Below are 18,412 nucleotides of genomic sequence, written 5' to 3' on the forward strand. Positions count from 1 at the left end.
TAATCATTTTTACCTTATAAAAATTTAATCTTCAAAGTAAAAAATTTTTAAATTGATTTTTGCGTTTGCTCCTGTTTTAGTTCGTTAACTAAGGTTATATAATGGTTATGGTTATATAACAACCTCAATCGCTGTCAACTTCACTCAAGGAACTAAAGTTTATTGCGTCGTCCTAGAAATAGATTTAAAAAGCGCTGAAGAACAAAGACAAAATTTACGGCGGTACAAAGCCAGATATTAGAAGAAGATAAGGACCCAACATGCATGACAATAATTGGGGCCAGGCGGGCTGAAGAAGTTCCCTCTAATCTGTCATTTCAAGTCTCTATTGCAGTTAAAAATGGCGAAAGGACTATGAGCCTGAAAATAATTTAGACAGGAAAAAACGTGTTCATTTAGCCATAATCCTGAACCAATTCAGCAGTGCCACAATAGGTGCACAACTATCAACCAGCGCGATTTCAAAGTCTTGACATTGCAAAAGAAGCCCTATCAGTAGTGCGAGCGATAGCTCCACCCCGTCTAGGAGAGGTCCCCATAAACACACCAAATTACTTCATATTGATGGATTGCACAAACTTTATCTTTCGGGGGTTTACGTCAAGCCCATTAGCAAATCTTGGCAGCATAATGTACGCACTCTGAACGGCCACACACTAAGATTGGAGCTCTTTGCTAGTGGTACGCTAATTCTTCTGCCCATCAACATCGTATGAACTGAATTCAGGAGGAATCCTCATGTCCACCAGAAAATCATGCGTTTGACACATGTGATGTGTGGTCCCTGGTTGTAATAGAGACAAACGTCTCTGATGTTGGAATCATACTAGTCCCATTTGCATTCTTGGTAGCTGTTTAAAATAGGTAAATTGCTGCGGGCAAAAGCTTCCACATTTCTATTCGAAGTTTCGAATAGAATTAATCGATAAAGGATGTCATCTTCCAAAAAAATTGCAAACTCTGTCTTAATAAGTTGTTGTTGTAGCAGTGTTTTGTACACAGAGACGGCAGCTCTTGCCGATGAAAGAATCCATCGGGTCACGATGGACCGTACGACCGGCTGCCATGGGATTTTATCGTAATAAGTCGATAACGGATGCGAGAATTAACCTCACAGACTGTACTCAATGAAAAATTGCCACCACGAACAACGATAAGAAATTTGACGTTTTCTTTTGTTTCATTCTTAAGAGTCACCTAAGAGAGAAGAAAAAGGAATTAGGAGAACATAAACACAAGTAAATTAACAAAAAGAAGCTAAAAAAAAAAAAATAATTAAAAAAATTAAGAAGCGTAGTTTACTTAAGATTTGGAAGACTAAGATAGACAAAGATCCTAGTATTGAAACATTAGGCAGTGCAGGGAATGGAAACCTAATACAGCTTACGAACAGGGACCCGACGATGGAACCATTACCGACTTGATAAAGAGTCGGAAGACATCACTTTATCTGCCTTTCGACTCTCCGACACCGCCACCCCCGTCGGAGGTGCAACGGCTGGTGAGAAAAGCAAAACATACAGGAAACGAGGTACTAATAGGGTGCGATGCGAACTCTCACCACATTTCGTGGGGTAGTACCAACACTAATAAGCAGTGGCCCTGACAGAGTTCTTGAATACTAACGACTTAATACCACTTAATAGTGGAAACACCGCTACCTTTGTTAATAGGATTAGGGAGGAGGTATTAAATGTGACGATATGTTCGGAAAATTTAATCGATGAGGTTCAGTATTGGAACGTCTCCATGGAACACTCTTTCCCTGACCATCGCTACATTAGGTTAAGAATAGCACGGCAAGCGCTGAATCCGATAAGCTTCCGGAATAAGTTGAATAAGATGACTTGGGCAAGATAATTTAGATTGTCCAAGCATAGAAGACATTGACGATAATGTCAACAGGATTACGACTGCACTGGTGGGGACCTTCGAAGATAGTTGTCTTCTTCGGGAAAGGAAATCAGCCCAAGAAAAACCCTGGATGACCGGGAGATTCGCAATATTGGGAAAGAGGTCCGCAGATTTTTAAAAGAGCACGTCGTAAAAATGCGCAACTTTATTGGGATGTGTATTACACATGACTCAAGGAATACCATAAGATTAACAGAGCGGCAAAACGTGCCTCCTGGAAGCTTTTCTGCGAACAGGTCGATAGCATTAATGACGCCGCCAAGATAAAAAATTTTCTCTCAAAAACCTATGTCCAAACTGAAACTTTAGTAGACGACATGGGAGTGAGAGCAGAGACAACGGTCGACATATTGAGGTTTTTGATGAAAACCCATTTTGCACAGGATACGAAGGGGCTCACGAAGACACCGGAATCTTGGAATAATGACGTTGATCATAGGTTTATAATGACGAAATTTATGGTGAAGGAATCCTTGAGGAGCTTCAAACCATTTAAGTCACTTGGGCCTGATGTAATATTTCCGGCTTTACACATTAACTATCTGGGGCCGCGTCTGGTCAAAATTTTCACAGCGTGCCTAGGACTTGCATATACTCCGAAAGCCTGGCAGGAGGCAAGGGTAGTGTTTATACCCAAGCCCGGCAAGGCAAGTTATGCGACACCAAAGGCCTACAGACCCATAAGCCTTACGTCCTTTCTACTCAAAACCATGGAACGTATTGTGGACACCATGATAAAGAGCAAGGCATCCAGTGAACTGCTCAAATACAAACAGCATGCCTATGTCAAGGGAAGGTCGGTGAAGACTGCCCTGCACGAGGTTGTGCATAAAATAGAATCCTTCGATGCCAAAACGTACACACTGGCGGTATGCATTGACATCGAGGAAGCTTTTAACAATGTGCGGACCAACACACTGATCCAATCCTTAGACCAGTATCGGGTGGACCCTGTCCTTAGAGACTGGATAAACCATATGCTAAGGAACAGGTGGATAAATTGTGTGTCCCATGGCATAAATATAAGGGAGAAAGTAGCACAGGGCATGCCACAGGGCGGCATTTTGTCGCCACTTCTATGGGTGACCACCATAAATGACCTATTACGGATGCTGACTGAGGAGGAATTTGAACCCGTCTGCTACGCATACGATGTTATAATACTTCTAAGGGGTAAGGATCCGAACGAGCTATGCAGAAGGGCCAAAAGGGTCTTGCATATGGCATATGACTGAGCTAGACCCAGAGGTCTCAATGTTAACCCAGAGAATACTGAAATAAGCCTGTTCACGAGGAAGACGAAGGTGGGCCAATTTAACGCACCACGTTTCCTCAATAAGACGATGGATATCTGACAAGGACAAATACTTATGTGTGATCTTGGACAGGAAACTGAATTGGAAGTGTCACATTCAGGAGGGTACTGAGAATGCTCACAGATGTTGGGCACTATGTAGACGGGCCGTAGGCTCGAAATGGAGCCTGAATCCGAGGATAGTCCACTGGTTCTACAGGAGCGTGATTAGACCAATACTTACATACGCCTCAGTAGTTTGGTTGTTGTTGTAGTAGCAGTGTGTGGTACACTGAGGCGGCAGCCCTTGCTGATGAAGGAATTCATCGGGTCAATCCGGTACATACAACCGGCTGCCATGGGATCCGACCCATTGACATACAAATTAAGTGTGAGGCAGCCTCTGCGGCTGTGAGACTTAAGGCGATGGGAGAATGGATTGAGGATGGGAGCAGCTCATACCACCGCGGTATAATCGAGGCGATTCCGATCGGATATCTGAGGTGAACCTTGAAGTCGAGTGCGAGGCACTGCTAGCATCGCCACAGTCTTGGATTGACGAAACCCTAGTATTGCCATCTGGAAGATCATGTTACACGGATGGATCAAAGCTAGAGGACAGAGTCGGCCTGGGAGTTTACATTGAGAACCCAGGAACTGAGATCTGTTTTAGACTGCCTGACCATAATACGGTCCTGCAGGCGGAGATTCGGACGATCATGGAATGCATGAAGTGGTGTGGTGCTATCACGAGGACGTCGAGTGTGAACATCTTTACCGACAGTAAAATTGCCCTAAGGGCAACAACCAGGACGGTTTGGTCACGAACAGTCTTGCAGTAGGCGACGAATGCGCATGCAACATTGTGGAACAGCGAAACGGTTGGTAGGACGGCGAAAATCCTATGAGGGGATCCAGATCGTGAGAAGACGAGGCTATTACTGAAAGGAAGCAAGAAGGAGGTCAGTATAGCTATTGGTATCATAACGGGACACATAGGACAACGAGCTCACTTATGTAAAATCGGTGCGGCAAGTGATAGCATGTGTAGGGCATGCGGGGAAGACGATGAGACGTTGGAGCATTTCCTTTGTCATTGCCCGGCTTTCGCGTCTAACAGATACCGGCACTTAGGTTGAGACACAATACCATACATGCTTAGGGGAGTGGTATTGTAAACAATTAAGGATATTGTAAGTAGCACGGAATTCCTAATTTAAAATTTTCTTTTTAGAGGTTACTTTATAGTTTTTTAGGACGCAGAACAAGCCGATTACTGGCTTAGGTTGTTGTTGTTGTTGTAGTAGCCGATGAAGGAATTGTTAAAAGACGTGTTTTATATTCAAAAACAAGCAAACGAATGAAAAATTTTATTTTTCAATATACATACAAAGGGTAGTTTTCATAACTAATATTTCATAGCATACTACCATACATTATAACAAAGTTTATTTATTTAAAGTACAATCTTCATTTCCAACACCCCCATTAGATTGGTCTTTAAAGCCAAGTAAATTGCAACAATGGATATGTTTGGGAGCCGGCTATCCTTTCGTCAGTATGTCTCTAGTTTGAATGTAAGCAATCTTAATTTGGTCTTCTTCAATTAATTCTCTAACGAAGTGATGACGAATGTCGATGTGCTTTGAGCGCGCATGAAATGTATTATTATGTGATAAACAAATAGCACTCTTATTATCGCATTTGATTTCAATGGAGTGAATTTCATCAAGTTCTGTGAGCAAGGATTTAAGCCACATTGCTTCTTGTGCTAAAGTCGATAATGCCATGTATTCAGCTTCGGTGGTAGAAAGAGCTGTAGTCTGTTGCTTCTTTGAATTCCACGATATTGGCCCATTTTGAAATTTAAAAACATAACCAGTGGTTGACTTTCTGTCGTCCACATCACCAGCCCAATCAGCATCAGTAAATCCATCTATTTGACTAGATCCATCTTTACTGAATTGCAGTGCATAATGACTTGTCGCCTTAAGGTATCGGAAAATTCTTTTTACAGCTTGCCAGTGTGCTTTACCATAATTTTTATTAAATCGTGAAAGCACCCCCACTGCATATGCAATATCTGGCCTTGTCACCTGCGCTGCATACATTATGCTTCCGACTGCTTCTTGATACGGTATGGTTTTCATTTCGTTTATTTCATCTTCTGTGGTAGGACACATATTCTTGGTAATTTTCTGGTTGATGTCAATTGGAGTCGAAATTGGGTTGCATTGATCCATGTTGAACTTTTTCAGCATATCTTCAATGTATAATTTCTGATTCAACCATAGCTTTCCATTCTCACGATCCCGTATTAATTTCATTCCTAAAATATAGTGGGCTGGACCTAAGTCCTTCATCTTAAAACATTTTGAGAGTCTTTCTTTTATGTACTCTTTACTTCTTTGATTATTTGAAAATATTAAAATGTCATTGACGTAAATTGCCACGTACGTTTTCTCTCCGTTTTGAGTTTTGAAATAGATGCATGGCTCTGTTTTGGATTGTATGAGACCAATTTTCTTCAGAGTTTCATCTAACTTTCTATTCCAAACTCTACTCGCCTGTTTTAAACCATATATGGATTTCTTTAAGCGATATACCTTACGTGTGTCCGATTTGCAACCTTCTGGGATTTTCATGTAAATTTCTTCTTTTAGTTCACTCTGAAGAAACGCTGTCACAACATCCATTTGATCTATGTCCAAGTCATGATGAACGGCCAGGCTGAGAAGAAGTCGAATGGATGAATATCTCACAACTGGTGAGAACGTTTCGCTATAATCAATTCCTTCCTTTTGTGAATATCCTTTTGCCACAAGTCTGGCTTTGTAACGCTCGATTTCACCGTTAGAATTTCGTTTTATTTTGAACGTCCATTTGCTATCAATTGCATTCCTTCCTGGTGGTAAATCAACAATTTCCCAGGTTCCATTTTCAACAAGTGCATTTAGTTCGTCTGATATAGCCTTTTTCCAATGTTCTCTATCAACACATTTTAAAGCTTCTCTCATATTTTTGGGTTCCTCAGAACATTCTATGAGACTTACTTGCTCATACTTTGGATTAGGCTTCATAGTCCTAGATGATCTTCTTAATTTCGGAGATGCGGTTCTACTGTCATCAGATGAACGGTTATCCACACATTCCTCAAACTCATCTTCAGAAATTTGATCAGAAATGTCCTCATTCTCTTGACCATCCGCTTCCTGAATGTTAGGATCTTCTTCCCCCACTGAATCGCATCCGAAATCTATTTTGTAAAATATAATATCACTTTCCCTCTTTGGGAAAGAAATTTCGCATCCCTGCTCAATGAAACATTTCCAGTTTTAGGATCAAAAAACCTATACGAATTCGTATGTTGTGAATAGCCAACGAAAATCACTTCTTTACCTTTTGGATCCAACTTTTTGCGTTTCTGCTTTGGGACTTGAACAACGGCCTTGCATCCAAACACTTTATTAAATAAACTGCAGTATTTGCAGCCTCAGCCCAGAAAGTTTTTGGTAGTTTTGAATCAATAAGAAGGCATCTGGTTTTCTCAATGATGGAACGATTCATTCTCTCTGACTTACCATTTTGTTGCGGTGTGAACGGCACCGTGGTCTGATGTTGAATCCCATTTTGCACCATGATGCTTTTCATTTTAGCATTGCAGAACTCGGATCCATTGTCACTTCTAAATGCTTTAATTCTTTTACCAGTCTCATTTTCAACTTGATTTTTGAACTCCAAAAACTTCTCAGAGACTTCACTTTTCTTCTTTAAAAAATAAACAAAAATTTTCTATGAAAAGTCGTCAACAAAAATTAGCATGTATTGTGAGCCCGCAAAGGATGGACATTCCATTGGTCAGTTGTACGATTGGTTGTTTCATAAAAAGGATATCTTGCAAATTTCCCTTTATAGCATGTAACACACTCGAAGTTACAAGGTTCAAAGCAAATTCCATCAACAGCTCCAGAAGCCATTTTCTTCAAAATGTCATTATTCACATGCCCAAAACGCTTGTGCCACATCTGAACTTGATTTTCTTGAGCCTTTCCTGCTAAAGCCCTATGATTCGAAGTCTTTAATTGGAACATACCATCCACATGATTTCCAGTAGCAATAACTTCCTTGTCTTTGGTGATAACCTTACAGCCATTATTAGTGAAACGAACCTCGTGTCCCTTTTGTACTATTTTCGATACTGACAAAAGGTTTAGACATAATTCTGGAACAAACAGTACATCATTGAGCTCAACAGACTCCCTGTTCGCAATTGTAGGCAAATCTATATTTCCAACTCCTTTTACCATCATCTTGGAATTATTTGCAACTGTCACCTCAGCTACTTTTGGTTCAATATTACCATTAAACAATGCCTCATTGGACGACATATGAGCCGATGCTCCAGAATCAAAATACCAGTTCTCTTTTCCGGCACTACTTACCGAAAAGGAACCAATCATTGCATTTGACTTTTTCTTTGTGGTATTTTTGTTTGGGCACTTAGCAGCAATATGTCCAAATTTTTGGCAATTAAAACATTTTGGACCCTTTGGTTTTTGCTTCTGACGACTATTGAGTGCTAAATTTTCATCATTTTTGATGCGCACGTCCTGTAAAAGTTTTAGCTTAATAGAATCTCCTGTGATTTTCATTCCAGAACTTTGAATGCCCATTATCATTGGTTTATATTCCTCAGGAAGACCAGCCAGCATCATTGAACCAACCCATTCTTCATCCAATTTCAAGCCAGCACTTCAAGCTTATGTGCACTCGTCAATATATCATTTACATACCCATCCACGGACGCAAAATTATTGAGTTTTGCAGAACAGAACCTCTGGATAAGACTGACTCTTCGTACCAAACCAGAATCGGCAAACACTTGATTCAAAGTATCCCATATTTCTTTGGCATTCTTGCACTCTCGAATATGTGGATACACACATTTGTCCACCAGCATAATTAGCTCTGCTCGGGCTTGAATATTTTTCTCCTCTTTGCTCTCGGTTCCTTCTATAGACTTCCATAGATCCTTCATTTGAAAATATGCCATTACGGCAAACTTCCAATCTTCGAAATTTTCATTTCCACGCAGCTTTTCTATAGCAGAGTTGCGCAGTGGAAGCGTGCTGGGCCCATAACCTGTTAAAAGACGTGTTTTATATTCAAAAACAAGCAAACGAATCAAAAATTTTATTTTTCAATATACATACAAAGGGTAGTTTTCATAACTAATATTTCATAGCATACTACCATACATTATAACAAAGTTTATTTATTTAAAGTACAATCTTCATTTCCAACAGGAATTCATCGGGTCAATCCGGTACATACAACCGGCTGCCATGGGATTGACTGGCTTAGGTGTATGTCCATAGTGGCAATGGGCCGGATTAATATCTGCAACCTCTTTTCAACCTACCATAACCTAACCTAGTTGTAGTTAGTTCGATAGTTTTCTCCATTAGATGTATTAATACAAGCATCTTTTTATTCAATATTTTCTCTAATAAGGATTTGTTTTTATTATTTCAGATTGAAAATTTTGTTAATAATAGAGCTGCGCAAGAAAGTAGCGCTTCAGTAATGGGCACGTCGTCAGCGTCCTCGCCCACGTCATCATCATTGTCATCAAGTAATGCGGCATCGGGATCACCAGTGCCAGCTAATTCATAATAATTATAAATGTTTTGAAAACAAAAAAACACCAAGAACAACAATAAAAAATACAAAACAAAAACGGAATAATCGAGCATTTATGTATATTACTGATAGCGTAAATGTGGGCCATGTTCTATGACTAGAGTCCGGACTTTTATGCAAAATTAAAATTTTCCTCCCTATTATTTGGTAAATACGGTAGTATCTTGCAATAAAATGAAATTTTGTAGCACTTCAATTTTGCATACAAATTTGGACTCTATTTATGACATTTGTATGCAATAGGTTGCTACATGTCTACAGCGACATCTAAATGTGAAACATAAAAATGCATATAAACTAATCGTGTAGTCGCTTAATTTCATAGATGTCTCGCAGAGTGAGGAGAAAGAACCACCTAGCCGGAACAAGAACCCATTTCTTTTGTTCGAATCATTTTGTATTCCGGATAATTTTGAACAAACCATAAAAAGTATCGATAAAAGATTTGCTCACTGATCGTTAAATCGTTAAAAAAAACCTGTACAAAAAGATTGGTTCTATTTTTACCAACGACACCTGTTGACCACTACTTGTAACTGAAAGATGGGGTCTTTTTACTAACGACATCTGGCATCCAAAAGGCGCAATTGAAATATTGTATGTCTGGTTTTATAAAAATAATATGATAGTGCGCCTTTGCCTTTTGGTTATACTTTAGGTATCATTGGTCAAAATGGATCAGTGAATCTAATCTTATTTTGCGATTTTCCTGAAATTTGATATTTACAGTTTAATTTTGCATTAAACTAATCCGCACATGCGCTGGGCTAGTATGTATGAATGGAATATGTGATCAATAAATATAATGCTATCTATGCGTTCAAAATTATCCCAAATCGACTTTCTCAAATGCATACATATTGTATTCCTAAAGACATACATGTTGTGTTATATATAGTGTACTATATAGTGCAAATGACGATTAGTCGTTTCTTATTATATGAATGTTATCGATAACTTACCAGACAACTTCGCAATACACAGGATTATACTTAGAAAAATCGCAAACAAAAATTGAGCCTCTTTTAACCAACGACACCTGTTGATCCCTACATGTAACTAAATTATAACTGAAGGACTATCGACATCTGTCATCCAATACAGACTTCAGTCGTTAGTAAAAATGTCCCATCTTTCAGTTGTATTTTAATTACAAGTAGTGGTCAAGAGATGTCGTTCAATCCCAAGGCAAGGGCTGATGCCACTGTGTAAACACACTGCTACAACAACAACAAAAGATGTCGTTAGTCAAAATGGATTTAATTTAATTTTGCATCAGGTTCCGCACTTAATGTACTTTTTGAAGAATATGTAGTAGTGGTTCCGTCCACATATTCGACTTTTTCAAATGCCGAATCTTTCTAATAAACACACAATTGGCATCTTTATATCGGCTACTGACTGGCTGTTTTCAGCTGTTCGCGAGAGACCACCTTTTTAAAAGTTCTCTAGGTCCCATATCTTATTATTTGTAATGTCTAGCACCACACTACCTTCAATTTCATCTGTATTGTTTGCGCTTTTTAAATCTCTCCTGGAGGCAACGCAAAGGTCCCAGATTGAAGCGGATAGCGACTAAGGTTGCTAGACGCGTGTCTTTAAGCTAAGTTAATCCTATTCACCGGGATTTGATAACGGATCATGAAGCTATGACTAAAGGCATGGCGTACTACGGGACCTATGCCGTATTTTTCAAGATTGGAAGATAGGATAAGATAGTATAGGCAAATATCCTCATATTGAGCCATTAGGCGGTGTAGTGGCAGAACACTCAAAACCGCCTAACGGGCAGGGGACCGACGACGAGACAATCACCGTCTCTCTCAATATTGGGAAGACAAGGAGGCCCAGTCTTTCATCGCCAAGGGCCTGCCGCCCCAGTGTACAAAACACTGCTACAACAGCAACAACTAGGAGGCCACCGTGGCGCAGAAGTTGCATGTCCGCCAATGACGCCAAACGCTTGGGTTCAAATCGGGGCCTGTACTAAGTGGTGTCGCTATGAGGCAAAAAAGGAGGCCCCTTATCTTTAAGCTTAATCTTTTATCGGACTTCACTCATTGATGTGATATTAGTATCCCTGTTCCTTAGTGGGAAATTTAGTTAGTAGAAAAGTTGATACCAAACGTGTTAATTTCAGTACCATACGGTATTGATAGTAAAGCAATACCGTATGGTACAAAAATAATACCGGATGGTATGGATGAAACATAACATGATTAGTACCATTTAGTACTAACCTTATTACCGAACTGTTATTGGTTTTAATACGAATCTGTTAGCGGTTTTAGCACCAGACCGTTTTTGGTTTTAGTACCAAACCGTTATTGATTACTCCACCGCTTAATGAACCAAAAGAAACCATTAAAAATAATTTTAATCTAATTTTATTTCGATTATTTATGCTAATAATCACAAAAACGAATGTTACACCCTGACCAACCTCAATTCTTTGTATTCGGCAATTAATTCCATATCCATCGATTCCCAGAAGTGGCTTTCATATGAATACACGAACACAGCATCATTTTCCTTACAATGGGCTATCATGTTTGGATGTAGAATGTCCTTAGAATTTGTACAATTTCAATTTTCACCGCTTTCGAGTATTTGAACAGGTTGTAACGCACTAAAATTGTATTAAAACATAACTTATTCGTTAACAAATATTTTATAATTGCGACAATATTTAAAGCATAAAGCTCAACAATACTTCTGGCGCGATGACAAGAATATAAATGTGACGCCGTCAATTCTTAGTAGCCTCCTTTGTCTGGTATTGAATTGATACCAAATGGTATTAAAAATCATTGCCAATCACGCGTACCGTAGTGTTTCTATCAGTGTAGGCAGTGCAGGAGCGAGAGACCCAATAAAGCCTAACGAACAGGAACCCGTCGACGGACCCATCACCAACTTCTAGATTTGGAGGGCTAGGATAGGCAAAGATCCTAGAATTGAAACATCAGGCAGTACAGGGACACGAAACTCAATACAGCCCGACGATGTACCCATTACCGACTTTGTAAAGACTAGGAAAGGCAAAGAACCTAGATATCGGGCAGTGCAGCGTCAGGAAAGTCAAAGAAAAGTAAAGAAGAAAAACAGCAATATAATGATGATAAATAAACGAATAACGATTGCTAATAAAAGAGTATTCTAATCATACGAATTCGAATATAACATTTATTTCCTTCTACGGAGAGAAGGAAACCCTCGGGCAAGAGATCCTTGACGACCGCCTTGGCCGTTGCTGTGGAGTTGTCTCAGAGGAGAGGGGGTTGCTTATTCATCATCGCTTTCAAAACTGGAGGAGCTGCTATCACGCGTTTGAGCATTCAATCCCTCGTTTCGATGGCCCTTCGTTGTCTGACGTTCTTGCTCGCTATCGCTCAAACAACCGTGATCTCGTCGTACTGTTCCACTTGAAGCATCTTCCTCGTTCTCTTCTCCATGCCATGATCAATTCATTTCACAAGCATTACTTTCATTCCTTACGCCCGTACCTCGCATCTGATCCATATGTCTTTTCACCCGACTATCTCCAATTCCCAACTCGTAATAGGCCTTTCCCAACTTTTTCGTAACGACGCCTTTTTGCCATTTAGTCCCTCGTTGGCCAGGGGATAAGAAGTGTACTTTAAATACCGCCTAGATTCTACCCTTTCGGCGATACTTTCAGGCTTCACCAAAAATAGCTTAGCCGGTGACACACCTGTCGTCGAGTGAGGGGAACTTTCGTATTTCCTGAGAAATTCATTGAGGTTTTCGAAATTTGTTTCATAAGCAATGTGCGATATCCACTCACGGCAACAATGTATCCAACTTATCGCTCACCACCATCCTAGCATCAATCCTAGCTCTGTGGGAATTGAGGCGGCTGCATCTGCCGGAACGTACATAATTGAGCCAGAACCACACTGGTTTGCCGGGGAAGGTCGATTTTTTCGGGTGCAATGGGTGGCGGTCGTTCTCCAAGGACTACATTCACCCGGTAGCCAATTAACGCGTCTGCTACCGTGTCTGCATGAATGTTGTTCAGACCCGCTTGATCTAGAGGTTCTCTCTTGTAGCGCTGGACCTCACGCTCTAGATCGTGTAGATCAACCTTAAGGCTTCTGGGCGGTGGGTATCTATCCACAAGATGATGATTTGGATGATTTCTGCGATAACAGCCCAGAAGGTATTGCTTAGACAGCATGTAGTTATGTCTTCGCACTGGTAGGATCTTTGTCTCCTGATGGAGGTGGTCCACATGAGAACTAAGGAGACAGCCCGTCGCAGTTCGGAGGGCGGCATTCTGACAGATCTGAATATTATTCCACTGCGTGTCACAAAGTTGACGTGACCACACTGGCGCTGCATAACTTACCACAGACCGGCCAATTGCTTTGTACGTGGTCAACAAGGTTTCTTTGTCTGCACCCCAAGTGCTGCCAGCGAGTGACTTGAGGACCTTGTTTCTACTTTTGACTTTATTGCAGATTGCTGTGGCATGTGGGGAGAAAGTGTAGGAGCTGTCAAATGTGACGCCAAGTATTTTGGGACACTTGATGGTCGGAATCATTTCTCCATCGACCATCACAGTCAGCTCATAATTCACCTCACGCGTACATATTTGTAGTGAACAGTGTGGCTGAAGATTTGGTGGCGGATATCTTCAGATTTCTTGCAGCGAAATATGAGGCAAGCTCGTTGAGGTAGACGTTCAACCTATCGCAGATGTCATCAATGGGTGGGGGGCCTGATGCCATGATCGTACAGTCGTCCGCATATGATACGATCTCCATGCCGTCTGGAGGAGGTGGGATGGAGGATAGGTAGAGGTTAAACAGAGCCGGAGATATCACCCCACATTGGGGAACTCCCTGTTTCACTCTACGGTGTTTTGACTTCTTATCCCTAAATTCCACAAATGACTGGCGGCCACACAGATAATTCGCGACCCAACGTTTCAGGCCTGGCTGGAGGGACGTGTTGGCGATGTCCTCAAATAATTTGGCATGCCTGACCGTGTCGAATGCCTTCGATAGGTCCAGTGCCACGAGGACCGTCCTATCACATGGCCTGGGTTGATTGAAGCCACGGCAAATGTGTGTGGTGATGGCATGCAAAGCTGTTGTTGTGCTGTGCAGTCTCCGAAATCCGTGTTGATGCTCGGCGAATGGAAATTCTCCTACGAGGCTCGGGAGGAGTAATGCCTCAAGCGTCTTAGCCACTGGTGAGAGAAGGGAGATCGGTCTGTACGACTCCCCCAAACTCGGGTCCTTACCAGACTTCAGTAGCGGGATCACTCTGTCCATTTTCCAGACATCGGGAACTATAAGAGTGTTCAATGACAGGTTAAGGACTGTGGTAAGGTACTCAACTCCAGGTAAATCCAGATTCTTCAGCATCAATGTAGAGATTCCGTCGGGGCCCAACGCCTTGGAAGGTTTGGCGCCACGGATGACATTCGTAACTTCGCCCACGGTAAATTGTGATGGCTGTTCATCGGCTCGGAGACCACGAATACGGCGAATGGCTCTCCTCCTTGCCCTGTCTCTCTCGGGATGCACAATAAATTGACGGTTGAACAACCTGGCGCATCTCTTCGGATCAGTCACGGTTAACTCTCCAAAAGTGACTGAGGTCCTGTCGTCCCGTCTACCGGGGTTCGAGAGAGATTTAACAGTGGCCCACAATTTGCCTGCACCGGTGCCTAAGTTACATTGCTCCAAGTGTTCCAGCCACAAATTCCGCTTATGTTCGTTGACTACCCTGTTTATTTCCAGATTCAGCTCGCTGATTCTGGGGTTAGCGGGGTCCATAGCACGAATCCCATCACGCTCGTCTGCGAGTACCACTGCTTGCGCCGGGAAATTGGGTCGCACTTGCGGTATTCGACCGGCTGGTATAAAGCGAGCGGCTGCTGCGTTGATGATGTCTCGGAATTTCCTCTCGGCCACAAGCACATCAGAGGGGGGTGGCAGTTCATTGAAGCGGCGATTGGTATACTCTCTGAAGCCAGTCCAATTGGCCTTCTTGTAATTGATGAACGTCCGGCGCTCAGAGGTTATGAAGTCGGGTGGTCGGTCGATGGTGAGGATTATGGTGGTCTGACCCCAAAGAGATGACGGCTTGCCAGGATACGTCACTTCGGAGATCAGGGGATGCGATTAAGATGTCTGGCGAGCTGCTGCACCTCCTCGTAATCCTAGTGGGGGCATCCTCATTCACCGTGCAAAACGTGGAGCTATCTATCTGCTCTGCCACGCTGGTCGTTATCTAGGGGAGAATGCCATGACGAGTGATGTGCATTAAAATCCCCCAGAACCAGACGACTATGGCCAGATAGCAACCCACTAATGTCGGGGCTGTAGGCCTGGCCATTAATCGGGACACAGCTACCAACCGGCGGTATATACACGTTGTATATCTCTATCTCGGCAGTACCAGACCTGACTGCTACCCCCATACATTCCATGTATGGGTCACTTGCGTCAAGCGCAGGCGAGATAGGTCTATACTGCACGGAATGGTGTATAACGAAGGCCAATCCCCCACCTCCATTCCTTGAGCGATCCTAACGTAGCACATTGTAGCCGTGACAACTGTGCAAGCTGCAGGTGTTAGTCAGCTTTGTCTCCTGGATCGCTGCGACCGATATGCTCTTCCGACTCATAAAATCTACAATCTCATCAATCTTGCCTCGCAGTCCATTGCAGTTTAACTGCAAGATCGATACATTTCCCGACACTGGCCTGGCAATAGTAGGGCTAGGGTGCTGGCGTTGCATAAATTGCCGTACGGGAGAGGTCGGGGGGGTCACATAGTCCGACGACGAGGACGCCGAAGGCGACGACGGCGATGCTTGTGACCCACTGCTGGCTATGTTCGCACAGCACCTAGCGACATAGCCAGTATGACTATACTCCCGCAGCGAGGTTAGGCCATAGCAAGAACGGAAATGTACCCACTCCAAGCACCGGTTACACCTCACCGACACTGACCGATGATGAAGGCGGTTCTGGCAAACGGAACAGAACCAGGGTCCGGGGTTCTTTCAATCCCGGCACGGACCAGAAGCATACGGAGAAGGCACTCCGGGATGTGCCTCTCCCATGACGAAAAAAGACGAACACGTACACTGATGCGGCAGCCCTTGCCGATGAAGATTCCATCGGGTCAATCCGGTGCGTACAACCGGCTGCCATGGGATTGAATCAAGCAATCTGTAGTTGGGTCTGATAGAACGCAATTTCCTTTTTTCAAATTATGCTACCCTGACACCCGCAGCCAGTTCCATTTCCACAATTTTTCCATCAATAGAAATATGGACCATTTTTCTCTCGTAGCCGCCATTTTGCCTTATCCTGTTTACTACTCTTATTTCATCCACGGATTCTTCCTTTTCGTCATCTTTAATCTGTTTCGTCTTAGTTTTGCAAACCTTTGCTATATGGTCTACCTTGCCACACGCAAAATACTTCGTATTCATAAAACGACATTCTCGTCGCAGATGATCGCCACTACCACTGAAGCATTTAACATTTCTGGGTGGCGAATGTGCGGCCTTTGGGTTGACATTCCTTTTGGTCTTGTTCGGAGTGAAACCCAACTTACATGTCTGTTCCGCCTGCTGTGGTCCACCAGTATTAACCTCTCTTGTGGTATTGTGCGTCAATTCCCTGGCATATGCCAAGCCATATGCCTCTGAAAACGTTGACGGCTGCCTCGTAATTATTTCATCGCAAATGCTACTGCACTCCAGTCCATGCAGAAATTGCTCAATTAATATTCTATCAAGAAATGAGCCATACTCACAAAAAGCTGCCTCCTTCTGCAGTCGCAGGCTAAAATCTGAAACCAGTTCACCAGTCTCCTACCCAATTTGTCTAAATTTCACGCTTTCTGTGTACTTGTTTCGCTTTCCGTCGAAGTGGTTTGTGAGAATTGACTTGAATTCGTCGTAATTAACGCTGGTCGGCTGCTCTGGGCTTACCAAAATCTTCAATTTGCATGTTCCTCGGCCGGCACCTTCGGAAGTTGCAGCGCACAATCAAATCTTGAAAAATAGTCCCCAACACTGCTGCCATCGTCTTGTCGGATTTCCGTCATCGAAAACACTGGAACTTTTGCAGCCACACTCAATGGAGGCGCACTTGCTTGCACTCACCACAGTCGAGTGGATCGCGTCTGTCCTTTATATACTTCAAATCTTCTGTTGAGAGGCTCATTATCCCAATTCTGACACCACTGTTGTGTTCCTAATAAAATACGCAGGTTGGTTTTACTTAAACGTTTACAAGAATGTACAATATTTCACCAAGACAGAATTCAAGAAAGTTAAAAATAAGGAAGAAGAACATAGCAATCTAATGATGAGAAATAAACGAATAACGATTACTAATAAACACAATCCCAAGGCAGCCGGTTGTACGTACCGGATTGACCCGATGAAGTCCTTCATCGGCAAGGGCTGCCGTCTCAGTGTACACCACACTGCTACAACAACAACTACTAATAAACAAGTATTCTAGTCATACGAATTCAAATATAACAACTGGCAAGATTCATATTACCTTAATTCACCATCCACGGACGACCCGGAACAAAGTTTCTAGACTGAACCATATTAACTACCAATTATCCTATGGTAACTCTGGTACTCGGCCGACGACCTGCGTTATTTTTCATATAAATTTACATTATATATTTTCCTCCGAGTTGTCAACGTCGGATGCAACAGCGATGAGTCAGGGAGAAGGTGGATCATACCTGGCATCACTTTATCTATCTTTCGATTCTTCGACATCGCCACCCACGTCGGAGCTGCAACGGCTGGTGAGAAAGGCAAAAAAGACAGGATATGAGGTACTAATAGGTGCAATGCCAACTCTCACCACATTTCGTGGGGTAGTACAAACATTAGTAAGAGGGACCAAGCCATAGTAGAATTCTTGAATACTAACGACCTAATAACATTTAATATTGGTAACCGCTACCTTTGTTAATAGGATTAGAAAGGAAGTTGTGGATGTGAGAATATGTCTAATCGATGAGGTTCAGGATTGGAGCGTCTCCATGGAGCACTCCTTCTGTGACCTTCGCTACATTAAGTTTAGAATAGCACGGCCAGCGCCGAATCCCATAAGTTTCCGTAATAAGTTGAAAACCAATTGGCCAGAATTCGGAAGACTACTCAGATGAAGACTTGGGCAACATAATTAAGATTGTTCAAGCATAGAAAACATTGACGACAATGAGGAAGGAAATCAAACCAAGATAACCCCGGAGATTCGCAACATTAGGGCAAAACGTGCCTCCTGGAAGCTTTTCTGCGGCCAGGTCGATAGCGTTAATGACGAAGCCAAGGTGAAAAGGTTTCTCTCAAAACCCCATGTCCAAACTGAAACGTTAGTAGGCGAGATGGGAGTGAGTGCAGAGACAACGGAGGGCAAGTTGAGGCTATAGATGAAAACGCATTTTCCCCATGATACGACTCACGGATACACCGGA

At 42.5% G+C, this 18,412-nt stretch overlaps 1 protein-coding gene across 2 annotated transcripts in view; it reads left to right on the forward strand.

Moving 5' to 3' along the window:
- LOC106090056 (LSM12 homolog A) overlaps positions 1-8,956 on the forward strand; it is a 46,765-nt gene extending 37,809 nt beyond the window's left edge. Inside the window, exons 6-7 of one of the 2 annotated variants that reach the window (XR_009397955.1) lie at positions 8,515-8,678; positions 8,744-8,830. Coding sequence is in view for 1 of the 2 variants with exons in the window: in XM_013256111.2 (XP_013111565.1) it covers positions 8,744-8,884 (141 nt within the window). In the remaining variant the exon portion in view is untranslated. Of the gene's footprint in view, positions 1-8,514; positions 8,679-8,743 lie in introns of both variants that reach the window. The other variant, XM_013256111.2, reaches the window with a different exon arrangement.
- Positions 8,957-18,412: the final 9,456 nt, after the last annotated feature.

This window comes from Stomoxys calcitrans, chromosome 4 (assembly GCF_963082655.1).
Source record: "Stomoxys calcitrans chromosome 4, idStoCalc2.1, whole genome shotgun sequence".
NCBI classification, from domain to species: Eukaryota; Metazoa; Arthropoda; class Insecta; order Diptera; family Muscidae; genus Stomoxys; species Stomoxys calcitrans.